This window comes from Stegostoma tigrinum, chromosome 30, assembly GCF_030684315.1.
Source record: "Stegostoma tigrinum isolate sSteTig4 chromosome 30, sSteTig4.hap1, whole genome shotgun sequence".
In the NCBI taxonomy this organism is placed as follows: domain Eukaryota; kingdom Metazoa; phylum Chordata; class Chondrichthyes; order Orectolobiformes; family Stegostomatidae; genus Stegostoma; species Stegostoma tigrinum.
This window is the reverse complement of record NC_081383.1, coordinates 19,363,635-19,386,302: the sequence shown is the minus strand read 5'-3', so window position 1 is coordinate 19,386,302 and position 22,668 is coordinate 19,363,635. Positions and strand designations below refer to the sequence as shown.

Sequence of the window (22,668 nt, the reverse complement as noted above, 5' to 3'; positions counted from 1 at the left end):
CCGTTTGGAAAATGGTTAAAAATGGTCACTTTTAGAAGCACAAATTAATTCAAATACCACTTACCACTTTTTCAGCACGGACTGGTAGAACTACACTAGCCAGAGGAATGCTGACAGGCAATTTGTTTGGTTGAACAGTGCTCAGTGGAATACTGATCGGTAGGCTGGTTATGGTTTCAGAGTTATTAGCTGGACTTTTGCTGCCATCTTTAGAAAGCTGAGGAGAAAAGAAATAACATTCATACATTTAATATGCAAGTTCCAAGAAATTGAAGTCCTTCGTAAAATTGAGATTGGTTGATGATAGTGACAGACTTCAAGCACACAAAGCATGGATCAGTTTTGCAGAACAATTTAAATATTGGACGTGGTTAGAACAATGATGTATACAAGTGTGAGCATCTGCCTTAAAAGATCAAAATAATAAAGCAGACCCAGGATATTTGTCATAGAAGAATCTCTCAGGTTTGTATTCAAGTCAGATCAGTGGCCCCATAAACAACATAGAAATTTGCACACGATGGATCCCAAGTGCATGACAGAAACAAGAGCACGCAAGGACCATAAACTACAGTTCTAACCAGCCATGTCTCACTTTTCCATAAAAGCACAAAATGTACAATGAAATCAATTTAGTATAAATTCAATGCCGAGTGCTGAAGCAACAGAGATGGTGATATGGAATTGTAACATGACTCATGTCATAGAAAGCAAGTCATTCAATTTTGACTGTTTCAGACTGCAATTCAATTTAGGATAATGTTCTGTTAATTCAATATAGGAGCAGCTAGTAAAAAGCACCGGGTATTACGAGTTTCACAACTAATGGCAGTTGATAAACTCCTCTCTTCCAACTTGGCTAGAAAATAAATTGGCTTTTCAACAAAGAACCTGCTCAGAGTATGAATGAGAAGAATCAAAAACAATTATAGCTTTCAATATTCAGTCCACGCATAATAGCTCAATATCTTCACCTCAGAACTACTTAAAAAAAGTGAAATTTGCATAAATGTACCAGATCAGTCAAAATGAATAAAATATTATAGATCTTTTATGACGTATTGTCTGGCTGTTTAATACACATGACTGGTTGCTCATTTATAAAAATCAAATAAGTACATAACTTCTAATTTTTAGAAATATTTCATTGAAACCCATCTTGAATAAGTTTATAAATTTGAGAAAAACCAAACTGTACTTGTTACACTACCAGGACATATATAATGTGCGGGAGATGATGGCCTCGTGGTATTATCGCTGGACTGTTAATCCAAAGATCTAAATAACATTCCGGGGACCGAGTTCAAATCCTGCCACGGCAGATGATGGAATTTGAATTCACTAATATATCTGGAATTAAGAATCTAATGATGGAATCCATTGTCGAATGGCAGAAAAATCCATCTGGTTCACTATTGCCCTTTTGGGAAGGAAACTGCCATCCTTACTTACATGTGACTCTAGACCCACAGCAAGTTGGTTGACTCTTAACTGCCCTCTGGGCAATTAGGGATGGACAATAAGTGCTGCCTAGTCAGAGACAACTTCATCCCACTAACAAACAGAAAAAAAATCTTTTCCACCCCCGACTCAGAACTCTACTTGTATGTTTCAATAGTCTTCACGAAAGGAGCAAGGGCATCACCTTATCCAAGACTTTTGTAACACTTTCAACATGTTTAGTCCAGAAAATGAGGAAGAGGTTCCACAAACATTCTCAGCTCAATAATGGAGAAGACAGTACACTAGTGCAGAAGAAAAGATTGAAGCATTTACAACCATCAGCTAGAAGTGCCCAATGGATGATCCATCTTAGCCTCATGCTAAGATCCCTAGCAGAGACATTAGTCATCAACCAACTTGATTCAATTCTTGTGTTAACAAAATATTGCAGAATGCACCTGATGCTGAAGTTATGGGACCTAACAAAAATCCCAGCCATAATCCTGAAAATTGACTCCAGATTTACCCCACGTTAAATTGTTTCAGTACTGTCATAACACTGGCATCTACTCAACATAGTGGAAAATTGTTGAGTTCTGTCCCATTAACCGTAAACAGGTGAAAGTGAATCTGACCAATTACTGCCAGTCTGTCAGTGAAATGATGGAAAAAGTGTCCTTCACAGTGCTGTCAATCATTATTTAAACAAGCCATAACCAAGTCTAAAGATGTTTATATTGGTTCCAACTTGGTTAAAAACGTGGTTCAAACATGGACAAAAAAGCTGAATTCCAGAGGCAAGGAGAGTGTGACTGCCCTTGACAAAGCAGCATTTGACTAAGTATGATATCAAGAAGTTCAAGCAAAATTGAAGTCAATGGAAATCAGCTAAAATTCACCACTGGTTGGACTCATACCTAGCACAAAGGAAGATGGCTGTGGTTGTTGCAGACCAATCATCTCATCTGTAGAACTTGGCTGCACGAGCTCCTCAAAGTAGTATTCTAGGTCCATATTCAGTTGCTTCAACAACGCTTTTCCCTGCATCAAAGTCAGAAGTGGAGATGTTCGCAGATGATTGCACACCACTCAGTATCATTCATAACTCCTCAGATACTGAAGAAGTCTATGCCCGCATGCCACATGGCCTGGACAATATTCAGGCTGCAGCTGTTAAGTGGCAAGTAATGTTTGTGTCACGAAACTGCCAGATGATGACCATCTCCACCAATAGAGGATTTAACTATCACCTCTTGACATTTAATAGCGTAACTATTGCTTAGCCACTCAGTCAGCAACATGCTGGGGCTATCATTGACCAGTAACTTGGTCAGTCACATAATTACTGCAGGGGCATTGGATAGCTCAGATGGCTGGACAGCTGGTTTGCAATGCAGACTAATGGAAAGAGCATTGGTTAATTTCCCACACCACCCGAGGTCACCACAAGTGTCCCATCTTCTCAACCCTGTCCCTTGCCGAAGGTGTGGTGACCTTTAGATTAAGCTCAAGTCATGTCTGACTAAACAGCAGCCCTATGGCAACTATTTAATCAACTCTTGCTCTTACAAGGACAGGTCAAAGGGTGTGAATTCTGTAGCAACTCACCTCCCTATGAACCAAAGCCTTACTGTAAAAATGCATTTCCATTAACTTTCACTGTTCCACATATTAAACAGGCAGACCGAAATAGTGATTTTATTGGAATTTATTCAGTTTGCAAGTTCAAAGATCAGTTGTGAATGCTGAAGAACACAATGGATGATTTCAGTTGAGTCCAAGCATAGTTATGTTGTATGAGGCTCTCCAAAAAGAGGACTTATAATCAAACACCTTGAATTGAGGATATAAACCGGTCTAAAGCACAAGTCATAAGTTTGAAGAAATAGTCCCCACTTGCCAGCATGAATGCTACCACAAACTACTAGGAGAGTAGCAATGTGTAGCAGCTTGGAACAACTCATCAACTTTCTTTTAAAACCATCTCTACAAACCCATGCCCCTACCACCCAGAAGGACAAGGGCAGCAAAGATTAATTGGATAGGTTAATTGAGATGGCTAAAATTGGAACAAGAAGTATCGCTATACAAAAAACATTGGTCAAAAGTTGCTAAGTAATTATTTTCAGATTCATCACCCTCCAAGCCACAGCTAGTTTGGATTCTCAACAATCCTTATGAAAAGCAGATGAACAAATTCTTAAGAGGAGAGCATCTCAACTTACAAAATAGGTATGATGTCACTGAAAATTTTTTTTTTTCTGAACTGTTAGGATATTATTTTGCTTCTCCATGGGGAAGCAGGAACCAAAAGTAAAACAATGATATGGAAGGCCATCATCCCCAGGTGTAATAATTCGTCATTTTGTGCATCTGCAGACTTTCATCTGTGCTCAACTGGAAAGGTGTCTCTCCTTGTGGTACAAGGTCTGACAGTTCACGTGCAGAACAATACTTTCCTGAGGAAATAATGTGTAGATTCATACCACTCTCCAACATTGAGAATAGAAGCAGGAATAGGCCATTCAGCCCTTTGAGCTTACTGACATTAAATCCGATCATGGCTAATCATCCAGCTCAATATCCTGGTCCTGCTTTCTTCCCATATTCTTTGATCCCTTTATCCTTGAAAACTATATCTAACTCCTTCTTGAAAACATTCAGTGTTTTAGCTTCAACCGCTTCTTGGCAGAGAATTTCACAGGTTAACCACTCTGGGTGAAGAAATTTCTCGATTTCTGTACAAATGGCCTACCTGCATCCTGAGTCTGTGACCCCCTGGTTCCAGATTCCCAGGCATCCAGAATATCCTTCCTATATTTACCCCATTAAATTCTTTAGCACTAAAAAGGTTTCGACTAGGTTCAACCATGATTTGTCTCAATTCATTAACATGATCCTAACCAATCCAGTCTCTCTTCATACCATTCCAGTAAACATTTGTTATACTCCCTCCACAGCCAGAACATCCTTCTCTGATAAAGGAGATCAAAACTGAACTCAATACCATAGGTGTGGGCTTGCTCAGGCCCTCTACAATTGCGGCAAGACAACCCTGCTCCTATATTCAAACCTTCTATAAAAACTAGCGTATCATTTGGCTTCTTGAGCTGCATACTCAGTTTCAGTAATTGATACAGAAGGACACCCAGGCCTTCTTGTACCTCCCCCTTTCCCAATCTAATTGCCATTCAGATAATAATCTGCTTTCCCATTTTAACTTCTAAATTAGATTACATCACATTTATCCACATTATTCTCACAACTGTTAACATTTTTCTAGCATCTGAACGTCACTTCAAAATCAGGTTGGTTGAAACACCTTCACAACCGAAATATTTTGTTTTGGATATTAATAACTGCTCCCCACGATAACACTGCAGTGTCTACCAAGAGGAGAAGAATGGTCTATCAAATTTGGATTAAGCAAGCATCTCTACTTTACTCACTGTTCCTTTCAGGCGTTTTAAGAAGGTCACACTAAGCCATTTTCCACTAAGAACAGATTAAAAAAGAAGAACACCAAAAAAAATCACCAAGAGTTGGGAAAAGATGATTTCCATTCAAGCAGCATTGACTGATTATTTCCTCCCGTTTGCACCCTGAGGTGACCTATCCTTACCTCTAAGAAAGCAAATCATAAAGCGAAGACCAAATTTGTTCTTACATTTTCTGACTGAATTTAGGTTTAACAAATCACTAACCAAGAGAGAATAGGTAACATCCTAAAGTAGACTGGCATTTAAAAAAAATGAGAACAAACAAGCAACAATGCAAAAACTGATGAAATTGAAAAGCTTCAGAACAGAAAACACCATGAAGTGTTATTTGTAAAATTGTTAGTTGAAAAGTTCGGCATGAATCCTACCCCAGTGTACACTTCATAAAAAAGAACAAGATTATTTGCACTATACCTTCTCTGCACTTTTCTCACATGTGATCTGCTGGGATATTGGGGACGAGGGCTGCTGCTGTTCACTCGAACTATACTCGACACTATTTGTAACTCCTGGACTTGGATGTGGGAGGCCAGTTTCTTTTAGGTTTTCAATCCTGCAATGCATGAACCAATATCATTAACATAGCAATTTTAACTGATGGTACAGAAGGCACAGGTAAACTGACAAAACACATTGTATCGATACCCTTGGACAATTGCTATACCATAAAAACAGTATGAGGGCCATTAACCCCGAAGCCTATTCTATAATTAGATTGTGATTAATCTCTGACAGAAATTTCTATACCAACCTTGGCCCCACATCTTAATATTTTTAGGGAACTGAAATTTACTAGATTGTAAATTAATAATTGACTGAACATCAACCTCAGTTTGTGAAAGAGACTGGACTTTCTAAAATTCTTTATGTATTTTAGTTGAGAACCGGAATACATTTCCTGGGAACCATGCGCTTTGTGGCAAGATAACAGCAACCTTGAAACCACAAAATGATTGATCATTGGCCTGTGTGCACTTCTCTATAATTTTCAATTTAGATTTCTTCTATTCCTGGATTGTAATATGACAAAAACACATTTTTGTTTCTTGACAATGGGCAAAGTCAACACATACGCACATTTGTCAGGAAAGCACACTAAATTACACCAGCCTTCTGAATTCCAGGCCTCCCAATTACTTGGGTAAAATATTGCTTTTCTATTTTGATGCATTATATTTCGGAATTTTTTTTGTTTGAACATATTGTTGTGGTAGATCATGAAACCTGGCCCCTTATCTTGCCCCACATAATGTGTGGGCACGTCTCAAGCCGCATAGCTATGAGTTGTTTTTTTTTGGGGGGGGGGACAGGAAATGACATCGCCAATGCAGGAAATGACATCACTAACCCAAGGAAACCTAAACAGATAAATAGAAAGCGGGACATAACACCAGCGCTTCACTGGAGGCTCACTGATGATGCTACCTAGAATGGTGACGAAACGTCTGAAAACTAACCTTCCAGCTCAGCGAGCAAACTCACATCCAGAAACTCAACCTGAGCTACAAATCTTCTCAAAACTCGCTAGACAGACATGTGTACAGCCAATTACATTATATGGCTAGAATTGCAGAGTAAAATTTTAAAAATTTGCATCATGTGCCTGTTTTATATAAAATAAAACAAGCAAAACATGTTTAGGGGATCCACCCAATAAATACATATTTACAAATTTCAATTTCATGTAATTTAACATTCTTTATATGTTAAGTAAGCAATAATCTCTCTCAGGATATATTTATCAATTGCTTCAAGAGTCAAAGTCTCGAGTTGAGGGGTTAACTATATCTTTACTTTAACAAAAGCTACTGAACACGTGTTGAGGTGCAATGACATTGACAACAGACCACATCAAACTGGGAGTCGATTCTGTGGAGTTCAAGAGATGTCCTCTTTTGCTACTTCCTCTGTATAATATTTAATAAATGTTGATGTTTAGTGACCCGAGTGCAGACTACCTTTCATAAACAGCCCAGAACTGATATCTTAACAGTGCTTTCTCATTTCAAAGTATCATTCGTTACTAACCTCTGGGCACAGGTCTGTTGTACTTCATGGGCAAGTTTTTCACTTCCATTATGATCTTGGTTCAAATGTCGACGAAGTGCAATTTTGGCTGGAGAAAACCTGGTGTAATCCGGTAGAGAATGACTTGGTAATCTGTCTGCTTTGTGTTTACTCATAATGTTTGGGATACATAGTCCATTCTCCTGGTCTGGAAACACAGTGTTGTACACGTTCTGTGATTTGGAAGGTCGGTTTAAAGAACTGTTAATTTCAAAAGGAGTTGCATTTCCATTAATAGAGAGTTCAGGACTTAGACCATTCATATTTGCCACTGAAATTTTAGGACATTCAATCTCCAGCTGATATCTGTTTTTTTCTGCATCCATCTCACAGTTTTTGCTTTTGTGGTGCAACTGAAGAGATACATCATCTGATGGCATGTACGACTTGAGCTGTATTAACTCTTGCTGTCGTTGACTCTTCTCCAACTCCACAATGCTTATCTAAGGGTGCCAGGGAAGCAAGAGAGGAAAAAGCAATGTTTTTAATCTTCTATCTCCAAATGCTTAAAATTACCACAGCAATGGGAAGGGATAGGAACATGCCACAGGGCAAGAGTTATAGATGGGGGAACGGAAATTATAATGCAACTAGGCAAGACTTAGGAGGCATAGAATGGGTTAGCAAAATGCAGGGGATGGGGACAATCGAAATGTGGAGCTGGTTTAAGGAACAGATATTGCGTGTCCTTGATAGGTATGTCCCTGTCAAGCAGGGAGGAAGCGATAAGGTAAGGGAATCATGGTTTACTAAAGAAATTGTATCTCTTAAGTGGAAGAGGGAGGCTTATGTGACAATGAGACAAGATGGTTCAGATGAGATGATGGAGAGTTACAGATTAGCTAGGAAGAATTTAAAGGGAGAGTTAAGAAGAGCAAGGAGGGGACATGAGCAGACATTGGCAGGTAGAATAAAGGAAAGCCCTAAAGCTTTCTATAGATATGTGAGGAATAAGAGGATGACTAGGGTAGGAATAGGGCCAGTCAAAGACAGAAGTGGAAAGTTGTGTGTGGACCCTGTGGAGATTGGAGAGGTGCTAAATGATTATTTCTCATCTGTTTTCACTGAGGAACAGGAGAATATTATAGAGGAGATGACAGAGTTACGAGCTACTAGAATTGAATGGATTAAGGTTAGTAAGGAGGAGGTGTTATCAATTCTAGAAGGTGTGAAGGTAGATAAATCCCCTGGGCCAGATGGGATTTTTCCGAGGATTATCTGGGAAGCGAGGAAGGTGGTGGCGGAGCCTTTGGCCTTGATCTTTAAGTCCTCATTGTCTACAGGTTTAGTACCAGTGGACTGGAGGATTGCAAATGTTGTGCCCTTGTTCAAGAAGGGCAGTAGAGTTGACCCAGGTAATTATAGACCTGTGAGCCTTACGTCTGTTGTAGGAAAAATTTTGGAAAGGATTATAAGCGATAGGATTTATGATCATCTGGCAAGCAACAATTTGATTGGAGATAGTCAGCACGGATTCGTCAAGGGCAGGTCGTGTCTCACAAACCTCACTGAGTTTTTTGAGAAGGTGACCAAGCATGTGGATAAGGGTAAGGCAGTTGATGTGGTGTACATGGACTTTAGCAAAGCGTTTGATAAGGTTCCACATGGTAGGCTATTGGAGAAAATACAGAGGCATGAGATTGAGGGAGATTTAGCAGTTTGGATTAGAAACTGGCTTTCTGTAAGGAGGCAACGAGCGGTGGTTGATGAAAAATATTCAGCCTGGAGTCCGGTCACTTGTGGTGTGCCTCGAGGATCCGTTTTGGGACCACTGCCGTTTGTCATTTTTATAAATGACTTGGACGCAGGCATTGGTGGATGGGTTAGTAAGTTTGTAGTTGACACTAAAGTCAGTGGAGTGGTAGACAGTGTGGAAGAACATTGCAGGGAGACTTGGATAAACTGCAGAATTGGGCCGAAAGGTGGCAAATGGAGTTTAATACGGATAAATGCGAGGTGGCTCACTTTTTGAGAAGAATAATAGGAAGGCAGAATACCGGGTCAATGGAAAGATTCTTGGTAGTGTGGATGTTCAGAGGGATCTTGGTGTCCATGTACACAGATCCCTGAAAGTTGCCACCCAGGTTGGTAGTGGCGTTAAGGCGGCTTACGGTGTTTTAGGTTTTATTGGTAGAGGGATTGCGTTCCGGAGCCGTGATGTCACGCTGCAACTGTACAAAACGCTAGTGCAGCCTCACTTGGAATATTGCGTGCAGTTCTGGTCGCCCCATTACAGGAAGGATGTGGAAGCATTGGAAAAGATGCAGAGGAGATTTACCAGGATGTTGCCTGGTCTGGAGCGGAGGCCCAATGAAGAAAGGCTGAGGGACTTGGGTCTGTTCTCATGGGAGGGAAGGAGGCTATGAGGGGATTTAATAGAGACATAGAAGATGATCAGAGGATTAGATAGGATGGACAGTGAGAGTCTTTTTCTGAGGATGATGAGTTCAGCTTGTACAAGGGGGCATAGCTACAAATTGAGGGGTGATAGATTTAAGACAGATGTCAGAGGCAGGTTCTTTACTCAGAGTGGCAAGGGCGTGAAACACCCTGCCTGCCAATGTAATCAACTCCGCCACATTAGGGGCATTTAAACAGTCCTTGGATAAGCATATAGATAATGATGGGGGCTTAGATTAGTTCACAGGTCGGCGCAACATTGAGGGCCGAAGGGCCTGTTCTGCGCTGTATTGTTCTATGTTCTATAGTTTCACAACTAAAGTCTACGAAAATGCATGGGGAATGGTCTTGAGCAACATTTTGGATGACAGCAAGCTCAGCTATTAGTATCTGTATACTGTCAGCAGTACTGTATGGGGCTCATATTATCAGACCCATTTATTTCTCATCGTAAGAGAGAGACAAAGGATAATTTCACACTCAGATTAATTTGAAAGTCACACATTTTACGCATAACTAATAAAAGGTACAAAAGAACACCAAGCCTTACATCTCCACTTAAGAATTTTAGAAGTCAAATTATTAAAGTGTTTCATAAAAGGGCTTTGTAAACATATTGATTCTTAAACATAGATAATGAATCCAAACAAATAATATTAAATCAATTTAAAATAAAAATCGATGCAAGGGCTGCTTACATCATTAACAGTTCCAACATAAAGCTGGATTTCCTGAAGACAAATGACAAATCTATAGGTTTCAATTCAAGTGTTACTAGATGCGATCCTTTGTCAATCCAGTTAGTTCATATTGGGATTGCCAATGGTTGTGTAGGAGCTTTCTTAGTCAATGCATTGATCAAATGGTTGATGGGCAGCATCATGGACATGGGTGCAAATGTCCAAGTTAACATTTGCAAGACTGTCTAACTTTTCAAACTGACCATGAAATTTCACAAGATTTAATTATTATCTGGGATAACAAAAACCTTACCCTAAGTTACTCAATATCTTTAAATAAACATTAACAATGCTCTCAGATCACATGTTTTAGGTTTTAAATTCAGCAGTGGCTGTTAAAATAAGGGAAAACAGTTTCATTAATTTCTAACCTTCATGCAGAGGATAACAGCAGAAGACTTCAGACTTTTTAAATTGTAAAATAAACATAATTAAACATGAAATAATAACGTCTACTAATCCTATAGCTACAAATCTTTAAGTTAACTAAAAACACATTTTTCTAAAGAGGAACTTAGCTAATTCTCATTAATTTTTTTTGTCAGCCTCAGTATCTGACAGATACAAAAGCAAAATCACCATGTTCTTTGACTCAAAGAAGGAAAATACTGAAGGGGACAACGGTAGACTGAGTGTGCAATATTAACAGTGCACTTTTTCCTTAAAGGTCACATTTCACAAAGTCCAGCGAACATAGAAATAGCCACCATTAGGGCCCATCAGTATATACATGCATAATGTTGCATTTAAAACTTTACATAAAGCAACTGCACAGGGAAAGGTCAAGTTTCTACTCTCTCCATTCTGAAAGACATCTCAGGCATGAATGGAACAAAGAGAGATATATTTACATCTTTCCTTCTAAGCACATTCAAGGGAAATGGGCTGACAAGTCATCAGTGGTGTCCTACAACATTACAGACCTGACAACTTTGCATAAAGATAGTCTTGATTTCATTTACAAATCAGATTCATCCAAATGAGATGCTGCTGATGCAAAAAAGCCAAATTGCTAAAATAAAATCTGGCTTTTGAAAACGACTGGAATAGTTCGTTCATATCTCACCTGAAGTTCTAAGCAGTGCCTTTGTTTTTCTGAGATCTGGCTCTTCAAAGCTTGTTTCTCCTTCAGCAGGTTGTCCAAAGACAGGGATGACCAATCCAAATTTAGCTCTTCACATCGGGCTTTCAGCTGTAACATTTGTGACCAGAGTAAAAAAATACATTTAGCCAACCTTTACGCAACTAAAAGGTAGTAGAGATTCTTTATAAGCTGAAAATTACAGTAACCCCCAGCTCCCTTAAGGTTGATTGCCTTACTATCACTTAAGTAACTGAGCTTTAGAAATTCTGCATAGGGAAACCAAACCTTCATTGCTAGCTAGGCCACTGACTTGCTTCGAGCTGCTGCACAGGAATAGCATAGTGCTTTGTTCAGTTTCTCCAAGGACAAAGCAGCACATCACTCCTCAGCAGCTCATAACAAACTGATGGCAATCAAAATTGATCACAGATACTTTACTATATTACAGGGTCTGAGGGAATAAAATTTTCTTGCAGAAAACCATCACATGGCAAAAACATATCCAACACTACTTCAAAAACAAAATTCACAGCTCAGTCTAACAATAACTTCTATTTTAACATATGCCTTCTAATTACAACTGACAACAGGGTCAAGCAGCTCAGCCTGTAGCAAGATTCAAAAATATCATGTTTTTAATTACATCCCACTTCAAACCCATTAAATAATTACCAGCTGCAGACTGTGCTTCCTGAGATCACCATTATCTTTTTCCAGCTGCTTTGTCTGTTCTTTTAGCTGCCTGTTGTGAGCGATGATCTCTTTCTGTGCTTGGAGTAAATCATTGAATGTCATGGCCTTTATACCCAACTGTGGGAAGAAAAAGGAGTAGTCAAAAGTTTAAATTTTAAAATGCTCCACAATTGAGAAGGTTGTCAATATCTTTTTACAATCCACACACATGCATCTAACTGATGTGTAATTTATTTTCGATAAAATTTATTTTCAAAATGTGCATCATATTTTGATTCAAGTAATTTGCAAAATTAACTTGTTTGCTGCTTAAATGTAATACACATTCTATTGATTGGATCTAAAGCCACACAACATAGCAGAAGCCATTCTGAACAATGCTTGTTCAGTATATCCCTGTCTTCCACTATTATTTGGTATTATTTAATGAAGGTAAAGTTTAAAATTTGCAATATCTGACAACCAGTAATTAAATGGTACATCAGTAACTTCTGGTAACAGCAAAACCAGCTGAAACATGGACAAGGCAACACAGAGTTCAGCCTCAACAGAAAAACTAGAATGAAGTTAGTAAACATGTTATGGTCAATAAACAATTAGATTAAAATTATTTCCGTCCACGAAGACACAGCCTAGTTAGCACTGCTACCTCACAGCACCGCTACCTCACAGCACCAGGGACCCGGGTTTGATTCCATCCTCGGGTGACTGTGCACCCTCCACACAGACATTCTCCACATTGGATTGTGCAGGAAGCCCACGCGGCCAAAGATGTGTGGGGCTAGGTGGACTGGCCATGCTGTATTGCCCATCGCATTCAGGGATGTGGAGCTTAGGGGGATGGGTCTGGGTGGGACACTCAGAGGCTCAGCGTGGACTAGTTGGGCCAATGGGCCTGTTTCCAAACTGTAGGGATTCTATGATATGAATTCTATGAAACAATTTTTGTCAGTGAAACTTGAATGTTGGTACCTTTGCTTTTGAAATTAAATAAACCTGAGCCAAATCATTGAATCAACTCACAAATACAAGTAAGGAAATACGCTGTGAGATTGGTTTTCGTTTTGATTACAAATTTTGTGAAAACATTTTTGTTCTACAGTCTCAACAGTATTACAGTTGAATCTAAAATAGTACTATTTTACGCTTCTTGGTTTGAGATTCTGCAAGCCTCATTCATGATTCTCAACTGTTTTGATGTTTCTTGACCTCTTCACAGATGCCTGTAGAGAGTGCTGTGCTAGAAGAAACACCAGTTGTTGATCATCCCAACTCTAAATTCCACAAGAATTCCTCTGGCAACTGCGAGAGATAAACAGCAAGCATCATGGCTCAGTGTGAAGGCTGAGCCACTGTTTCCAACTGGAGTCTTTACGTTTTGCAACAGTACCCTTTTTTTTAACAAAAAAGCAGGTTTGCAATGTGGTAAATGTCTTCCTATTCCATCCATTGCATCAACTCTTCAATGAAGGCAGACAAAATCTCAAATTGTTGGGACTAAAAATTCACAGGTGACATTGGTCTTCGTAAAAGGCAACTCAATCTCAAATGAATTAACCCCCAGGGGTTTAATCAGAGCCAAAGTCAGAGCCACACAGCAAGGAAACAGGCCCTTTGGACCAAGTAGTCCATGCCGACTGTGTAACGTTTCTAAGGATAAACATGACAGCACAAAATCCAAAACAATAATAACAAAATTTCATGTGTAACCAAGGCAAAGCAAATAAAATTAGACAACGCCAACATCATGACCATGAGCTCTTCCTCAGAACTCCAAGGAGTTGAAACATTTGAAAACATTAATTCCTGTTTTACTGCTAAAAAGGCAAACTAAATTCTCAACTCAGAGAAGAGTCCTTGCTCATTAACTCCATAAATTAGGTGGTGGCCATGTAAACTTATACCTCTTGAAGTTTTTGTTGAAAAAGAAGCCGCACTTCTTCTTTCTGTGTCTGACAGTGCCTAAACAACTGCTGTGCTTTTCCTGTCAACTGCATGTTCTTCAACTGCAAAACAAAAATTACATTCTGTTGATAGCAACCTGAAGGGTCAGCATTTTTTCAATTCAAAAACAAAACTACAATCTCAATACCAAGTTTGGCCATGCTCAGGGTTGTCAGGCTAAAGAAAATTTGCTTTTTTCTTCAAGCAAAAGCAACAAAACAAGAGCTTTTCCCTGTGATCTTTTCAGAAAAATCCTAGATTTTTGCTCATGGCATGAAGAAGAATGAACTTGAATTTACTAACATTGCATTTTTGATCTTTCTGGTGAACATGCCAATGGAAACCACATTCTCTGCTCCACTGAGATGTCAAATCAAAGTTAAGACTCCCACAGTCCAACGATGTGTAGGTTAGGCAGATTGGCCAAGCTAAATTGCCCATAGTGTTCAGGGATTGCAGATTAGGTGGGTTATAGGGGGATAGGTCTGGGTAGGATGCTCCAAGGGTCAGTGTGGACTTCTTGGGCCAAAAGGCCTATTTCCATACAGTACGGATTCTATGAATTCTATGAAGAAAAAGACTGTCATTATGAAAAGGAATGTGTTCTTTGCTCAAGTACCTGTAGAGGGCCTAAATCATATTAGATTAAAACCTCAGGGCTGCAGAGGAAGAGAAAAAACAGGAGTGTGGTGGGGGGGGGGGCACGTAGAGGACCAGTGGGATGGTGAGCAAGGTGGCAGTGATCATGATGGTGGGTGTGAGGGGGTTGATGGTGGTGGTGGCGACGACAGAAGAGCACAACATAGTGGCAAGGGTAGGGAACAGAAAATAATGCTAGATATGGTAATGCTTGTGGGGTTGGGTAGTTGGTCAAGATTTCATCTGGCAAAGAACTTATCAATTCCACTAATGCTCAATTCCGCTGAGATATTATGGAGTAAACTTCACCATTAGTATTTGTCCATACATAGCTGCATACACAACATTGCATGCTTTGACAAGATATCCTGACCTTTTACCAAAATCAAAAATTTCACTGGTCATCAGAATTTGAAGAATGATCCAAATGTAGTACCTTTTCCTGATCCAACAACTGCTGTAAATTTGTCTTGTACTGAGGGGTCTTCATATATGCCATAAACTGAAGATACTGTAACCTGAAAGACTCTGTATGTGACCAAGATTAGTTAATACATTATCTTTTTTAAAATGAATACATCCCTAAAATCAAAACACATTAAACTGAAAAAAATTTCATGTACTTAGAAGGAAAATTTTCAGAATCTTAACAGTATTTTGAATTGTAAAGAATCCAGAACACCTGGTGATTGATTTCTCCAACAAAATAGTTGGCGAAATAACTAAAGTTGCTTTTCCAAGCATTTAAATGGAACCTTTAAATGAAGAAGCATTAAAAGTCTAACAATAAGAGAGACATGTGAAACAATTCAACATCTGAACAACATAATTTAAAACCTTATCACATCTAAGTACTGCATTAATACTAAATTTACAGAAGAGCACTTTGAAGACGATGAGTACACATGCACAACGCATTCTTTGCTCATGTGTGGGGTATAACAAAACGACAGTGCTTCCCACTATCAGCTTTCATGTTGGCAACCAAGAACATACTAAGCAGATACAATGATATAAAAGATAAATGGAGGATAAAATCAGAGTCATATTTGTAGCAGTAGGAAACAGCAAAGCAGTTCAAGACCCAAAAGCTGATAACTTGACACTTGACATGGAGTAGGGAAATAATTTATAGGAAACTGCCTACCATCAAACCTCAGGAATCATTATTCTGAACAATACCCTCAATATTCCACCCCCAATGCCTCTGCATCCATGGGATGAAACCCCACTAATCAAAATTAAACCACATATTGCAGAATTAGAAACACTGTTCCCCATTCCTCAATTTCCTTCAACCTATCTTCTTACATCAACAATACCAGCCTGAGCCAGTGTATTTTGTGTCCAATCCACCTTTGACACTGATGACTTATTCCTCACTCAACAATAAAAAGATCAAAACGAACAAAAGACAGACATGAAGGAACTAAAATTCTCTCCAGCTGAAGATTGGCCAAGGAGCAATTCACACCATTCATTTCCAATCAATATATCCAGCTTCAAGTTAGTGAACTCAGCCAGTGATCTCAAACGGTGACAGACATGACCAGCTCATCTCAATGAATTTATTCTGCAATATTTTTCACTTGTACAATTTCTTCTTTTAATAAGAAAACATTAATTGCACACCTTCATGACCTCAAAAGATGATTTTTTTTTCAACAAAATCAGAGTTAAACAGCATGGGAAAAGACCCTTCAGTCTCACACAGATCAGAAATCCTAAACCGATCTAGTCCCATTTGCCAGCATTTGGCCCATATCCAATGTCTTCAAGTTGGTCCCTCAGCATTAACCTATATGATCTTTCGCTCATCCCAACTGCATTCTCATCCATATGAACTCTTGCATTTCCATGCTGTCTATCCTTTCCCAACCTTACTGGCTCAGTGCTGCAGCATTCCCCCTCAAAAATTTGAATCCTTCTCTAATTCCAGGTTTCACACGACCATCCCTCCACAAACCTCCACTCCCAATCCTCGCACCAATACCTGTGCTTGCTCCCAACATTTTTGCAATTCACCTCACTTGCCTGCAACAAAATGGAGAACTTCCTATTCTGTTGCTTATGATTTTCTGCTTTTCACCAATCTCTTTAAAATGTTCCTTTGGATAATGATTTTATTATCACATTCTAGACTAACTACACACATCTTTAAAAAAGGTATAAAAGGTGGAAAAAAAAAGACAGCAACATACTCATTCCTAGCTTGGTTCAGTTTGATGTAATGGAGTCAAAAATAAACGCAATTTTACCAGCAGCATCCCATGTGGTTGGGTTATACAGAAGGGGGATACTTTTGCCTTGTAGATTGCAATCTTCAGCCAAGATCAACGAAGGTTGCTCAGCTTCAAAGGTCTATCCGTTCATTTGGCCGTAACAGAGACCTGTCACATTGCATCAGTTTCTGGTTAATAATGCACGAGTTGGATAGATTTTATTCCTGCCAGCTTTCTTCACAACTTTAAACCAGTGCAAAAGCAACCTTTCAGCTGGTTTCATCTGCAAAGTAATCAAGGCTACTAACCGTATTTAACCTCACTCTTCCTAAGGCACCAGGGATAAAAGCCCTACTGTGTCCCAGATTCCATTCCAAAACTTCAAAAACAAAACCATATTTTTAAAAGAAACAGGCATTTGACCAGCACACCCAATTTACAATCAGCAGGATTTCAGCCCATTAGCTTTGAAATATCTCACATTGCCTGTCAATCAAAAATCTGACTCCGCATCATTTTAAGTCAGTGGTTTAGTCCACTAGGTTTACCGATAAGCTGGTATCAATGTGGTAAACGTGTTACAATGAATAACCGCAGGTCAGTGTCACCAGTCCTCAAACACCAGTGACTAAAACATTAAATATTCTACTTGGCAAGTGAAGGAATTTCTCACGGTAACTGCAGCATTATTTAAACTCAAGAAGCTCTCATGTCAAGTCAGTAGAATTCAATCATCCAAATCACTCAGGATTATTCAAACTGACAGGCCCAACAAGTGCTATGTTTGGTTCCTTTCACATAATTTCCAAGAAACAAAGTAACTAATTTCAACTATTTACACCAACTCCACACTTGCTGTACAATTACAAGCAGGCACAGTTTTCACTTTACTTTATAACCCTGTTCAAAACATGTATATTTGCACATGACTTCTTCCTCGTGTCTACTCCTATAATTGTTAATTTGGTCAATTTTTGTCCTTTAAATGGACAAAGTAGCTTTCTACAGCACAAGTTGCAAACTTCAAACATTTACTCCACAATGGAAGCTAGAGTTGCAATATTAAATACCCATAATCAGATTTGTAAGCAAGAGATATAAGCTGCACTTTGGAGACATTGAAAAAAACAAGTTATGACAGTTTGAGACAGTGAGGCCAACCTGAACGTAGTTTCCTATCTTGATTGGCAAAATACTTTCGCGTTTTCCAACATAAATACTATAAAGGCATTAAATCAATTAATTAATTTCCTCAGGCATATCAAGAACAACATGCATACAATAAACAAATCTCAGGGCAAGTGATGCAGATCTAGTAGCCAATCATCTCCAACTGCAACCACTACAGAAAAAAAATGACAGCATTTCAATTCCAACTGGAGAGTAACTTAGTCTACAAAAAAAATAGTTCTTCAAACAGAATTGGAGATACAAACAATCATGCAGTAATTCTGTGTGACTACAGCTACGTCAAGTAGGTTAGATATTATTTCAAGAACTGGACTAACAATTAGGGTCAGGTAAAGATAATCAGGAAAGGCTCAAGAGTTTGCCCACTTGAACTCTTGTAAAACTAAAGCATAGTAGCAGTTGATAGAAAATGGAACTAGCAGAGGTCAAACAAAATGATGCTGAAACCTTGGTAACTACTTACAAGCAATAGCAAAAAGAATTGAAATGATTATTTGCGAAATTGTGAAGCTCAGAATAGCTGTAAAATTACATGCAACCAAATATCAAAAGGTAGCACATACCTAGCAGCTTCTGTAGTGCAGGTGGTGTAGGACCCAGTAAAAACTGATTGGGTGAATAGCGTTGCACTTTGGGAGGTAGTTGGTAAAATGGACTATGAGGTGACTTGTATGCATCTGAAAAATGAAATTAGTGCACACAGTTCTCACAAACTACCAATTACAAGCAACTGTAATTCTGGCGGCAAAACAAAATATCATCAGGCTTCAATACAAATTGTCTCAAGTAAATCACCTAAAAACTTCTAAAATATTGTTGCCATTCCTGTATTAATCATATCTCCAGAAAACTGAAATTAGTACTAGGCTTCATCTGTGCAATTACATTATTTGTAACAATGCCGACCTTGTAAAAGTGCAAATTTAAAAAGGAAATTATTTCTCATGCCAACTGTGTTTCTTAAAAAGTAAGTTTGTCATAAGTATCTGACTTGCACAATTAATATTTTATTGCTGCTATCACTCCCGTGGATGCTTCCAGATTGTCCTTATTCTATACCATTCATACATCATCTAACATATGATATATCATGCCTTAGTATTCACTCAAAAAGTGAGGACAATTAGGAGATCAATTATCTTTATAAACAGGTAAGTAAACACCATATTCTGATAGGGATATCCTTTTAGGCGAGGAACCTACAAAACTGTGCACACATTGCGGGAGAGAATGGACATTTAAATGTGTGGATTTACGTAAAATACACTTGCAGAACCACATGATGAATCCGTGAGCAATTAGGTTAACATCTCAGTTCAATAAAGCTTCAGTTAATCCTTTTCTACATTTGTAAGGAGAAACTCTCCCAACAATTATTGGGTTAAGTTATGGAAGCGATTAGTTCATTTGAACCATGTACCATTCACAAATCCATAAACCATTACCAATGAGGAAAAATATTCATGACAGCCATAAATGAAGGATCATATTAGTCAATTAAAAATATTCACTCCAAGTGGCCAATAATCAAAATTATCAGTGGAAAATTTTTGAAATATATTTTAAAAGAACACTGAACCAATATGCTAACCTTTCTTGGTAAATTCAGGGGCCCTTTTTAAGACAATTTAAATAAGTGAACATAACTATAACATGTAAAACACACAATGTTTTTATTAATATAAAAACAAAAAAAGCACAAACTCAGCAGGTCGGGATTTAGTTTGCCTACTCATACTAAGTAAAACAAATTGCACCTGATGTTTAGCTTACCCTGAGGTGAGGATGCCGACAGAGTCTGCGCATGTAAAAGATCCAGTGCAGATTGGTTTGTCTTGGTATTCCTTGCAGTGCTCATTTTTTTGGGGCGACCTCTTTTTCTGACTGCAATTCTCTTGCCTTTGCTAATTATCTTCGTCTTGCGTGGTTTAGCAGGTGAAGATGCTTTTTTGATCCCAGTTACCCCAATTTTATCTTCTTCTGGACTAGAATCCTGTCAATATAGTGTCAGTGTCACAATTATTAGGCTACAAAAAAAGGTCCATTCATCGATAAAGCAAGAAATCATGACATAACTTGTGTTGCTAAGTACATACTGCTTCTCCTACCATATTCAACATGTTTTCAACTGTGTCAATAAATATACTTGGTCTGGTAGTTCTAAGGGGAACAGGCCAAGTTGTCATCTAAATTTTTGCTTATACAGCAACATATTAAAAATTAAAGCTAAATTAAATCTACAAATTAAAAAACTTTCAGATCAATATCTGTGTTAGTTTCAGGTTGAAACTAGAAGGAGCAATTATATTATCAATGGTGAACTGCAAATTACAGCTCACAAGTCACTTTCTGCAACAGCTTCAAGATTAGATAATCTACTTCAACATATTTCATTCAAGTTAAACACGGCACATACCTTGGTTGGAGTTGCTGTACTACTTTTATTTTCTTTATTCTCCTTTTGTTGTCTACGTCTAGCTGCCTCTTGTTCCTCCTGTAAAAATAATTGACAAAGAGACGAAGGTAGGTGAGGGCCTGGAAACGATCATTATTGCAGAAGAGGTAATGTTGGGGAAGCTAATGGAGCTAAGGACTGATAAGTCTCCTGGCCCTGATGGAATGCATCCCTGGGTACTAAAAGAGATGGCGGGAGAAATAGCAGGTGCACTGGCGGTAATTTTCCAAAATTTGCTGGGCTCTGGAGCAGTCCCAGCAAATTGGAAAATGGCAAATGTGACACTACTGTTTAAAAAGGGAGGTAGACAAAAAAAAAAGGGGAATTTAGACCAGTTAGCTTAACCTCTGTAGTGGGGAAGATGCTTGAGTCTATTGTCAAGAAAAGAAATAGCAAGGCATCCTGATAGAAATTGTCCCGTTGGGCAGACGCAGCATGGGTTCACGAAGGGCAGGTCATGCTTGGCAAATCTTTTGGAATTCTGTGAAGACATTACAAGCAAGGTGGACAATGGAGACCCAGTGGATGTGGTATACCTAGATTTCCAAAAGGCCTTCGACATGGTGCCGTGCAAGAGGCTGCTACATAAGTTAAGGATGCATGGCATTAGGGGTAAAGTATGAGCATGGATAGAGCATTGGTTGACTAGCAGGAAGCAAAGAGTGGGGATAAATGAGTGCTATTCTGGCTGGCAATCAGTGACTAGTGGTGTGCCTCAGGGATCAGTGTTGGGACCACAATTATTCACAATTTATATAGATGATTTGGATTTGGGGACCACGTGTAGGGTGTCAAAGTTTGCAGATGACACTAAGATGAGTGGCAGAGCAAAGCGTGCAGAGGACTGTGAAACTTTGCAGAGGAACATAGGTACATTGAATGAGTGGGCAAAAGTCTGGCAGACGGAATACAAATCTAAATAAATGTGAAGTCATAAATTTTTGGTAGCAGTAATAGTAAAAGGGATTATTACTTGAATGGTATAAAGTTGCAGAATGCTGCTAAGAGGAGGGACCTGGGGTGTCCTTGTCCATGAATCACAGAACGTTGGTCTGCAGGTATAACAAGTAATTAGGAAGGCAAATGGAATTTTGTCCTTCACTGCTAAAGGGATTGAGTTTAAAAGCAGAGAGGTTTTGTTGCAGCTGTACAAGGTGCTGGCGGGGCCACACCTCAAGTACTGTGTACTGTTTTGGTCTCTTTACTTGAGGAAGGACGTACTGGCACTGGAGGGGGTGCAGAGGAGGTTCACGAGGTTGATTCTGGAGTTGAGGGGGTTGATTTAAGAGAGTGAGTAGATTGGGATTATATTCATTGGAATTCAGAAAAGTGAAGGGGGAATCTTATGGAAACATAAAATTATGAAGGGAATAGATAAGATGGAAGTAGAGAGGATGAACCCACTGGCAGGTGAAGCTAGGACAAGTGGGCACAGCCTCAAGATTAGAAGGAGCAGATTTAGGACTGAATTGAGAAGGAACTTCACTCAGAGGTTTGTTAATCTATGGAATTCCTTGCCCAGTGAAGTAGTTGACGCTACTTCAGTAAACGTTTTCAAAGCTCGGGTAGTTTTTTGTTTGAACAATAAAGGAATTAAGGGATATGGTGAAAACGTGGGTAAATGGATCTGAGTCCACGAAAAGATCAGCCATGATCTTACTGAATGGCGGAGCAGGCTCGAAGGGCCGAATGGCCTACTCCTGCTACTGGTTCTTGCGTTATGTGACAACTATAATTTGAAATACATAGGGAAGTAAAGGAAGAGATAGTGTGAAATTATGATTTGCAATGTACTATACATGATTGATGATTATGCTTGTAGCATCCAAGAGAAACAAACGTTAAGAATAACCTTCATCAATTTCCAATACATCAGGTTTACGCAGTTTGCTATAACTTTAGTAAGCAAGTTAAAAAAAGACTCACCCTGAGTTTTGGATTTTTGAGACTAGAAAAGTAGTTTTCAAGCTGAAAAGAAGAGGAAGAATTGTTTTACTTTCTTATTTGTCATGCCTTAAAAACAATATGGTTAATGGCCAATTAGATCACTTGGCAAACAGGCTGTGATTCTGACCAAAGCAAAGACAGGTGTAACCATCCCTTTTGATCAAAGCCCAGGTATACTCATCAAAACAAGGAGAACCACTCCCACTCTGAATTGGCAACGATAAAAACACTCCAGGCAGCAAGATCCACCTCCTTCAATAAAATACACATTTACGCACAAGATTTCTCCCCCCATCTCCCAAGAGAGAAAATGGTATAGTTACACCTGGAGCTCTAGAAATAC

General features: G+C 38.9%; 2 protein-coding genes across 5 annotated transcripts in view; one reads left to right on the top strand and one right to left on the bottom strand.

Annotated features, from left to right (window-relative positions):
* The window catches only part of plekhj1 (pleckstrin homology domain containing, family J member 1), an 83,022-nt gene extending 68,477 nt beyond the window's left edge, over positions 1–14,545 (top strand). Inside the window, exon 7 of the mRNA XM_048559500.2 lies at positions 13,147–14,545. The gene's annotated coding sequence lies outside the window, so the exon portion shown is untranslated. The remainder of the gene's footprint in view (positions 1–13,146) is intronic.
* dot1l (DOT1-like histone H3K79 methyltransferase) overlaps positions 1–22,668 on the bottom strand; it is a 99,763-nt gene that overhangs the window by 36,753 nt on the left and 40,342 nt on the right. For all 4 annotated transcript variants that reach the window (XM_048559494.2, XM_048559496.2, XM_048559495.2 and 1 more), the window contains exons 12-22: positions 22,305–22,346; positions 20,340–20,417; positions 19,697–19,916; positions 18,487–18,600; positions 14,947–15,038; positions 13,832–13,933; positions 11,907–12,044; positions 11,217–11,342; positions 6,972–7,453; positions 5,358–5,496; positions 65–217 (exon numbers count right to left, since the gene is read on the bottom strand). In XM_048559494.2, coding sequence (XP_048415451.1) covers positions 65–217; positions 5,358–5,496; positions 6,972–7,453; positions 11,217–11,342; positions 11,907–12,044; positions 13,832–13,933; positions 14,947–15,038; positions 18,487–18,600; positions 19,697–19,916; positions 20,340–20,417; positions 22,305–22,346 — 1,686 coding nt within the window. The remainder of the gene's footprint in view (positions 1–64; positions 218–5,357; positions 5,497–6,971; positions 7,454–11,216; positions 11,343–11,906; positions 12,045–13,831; positions 13,934–14,946; positions 15,039–18,486; positions 18,601–19,696; positions 19,917–20,339; positions 20,418–22,304; positions 22,347–22,668) is intronic.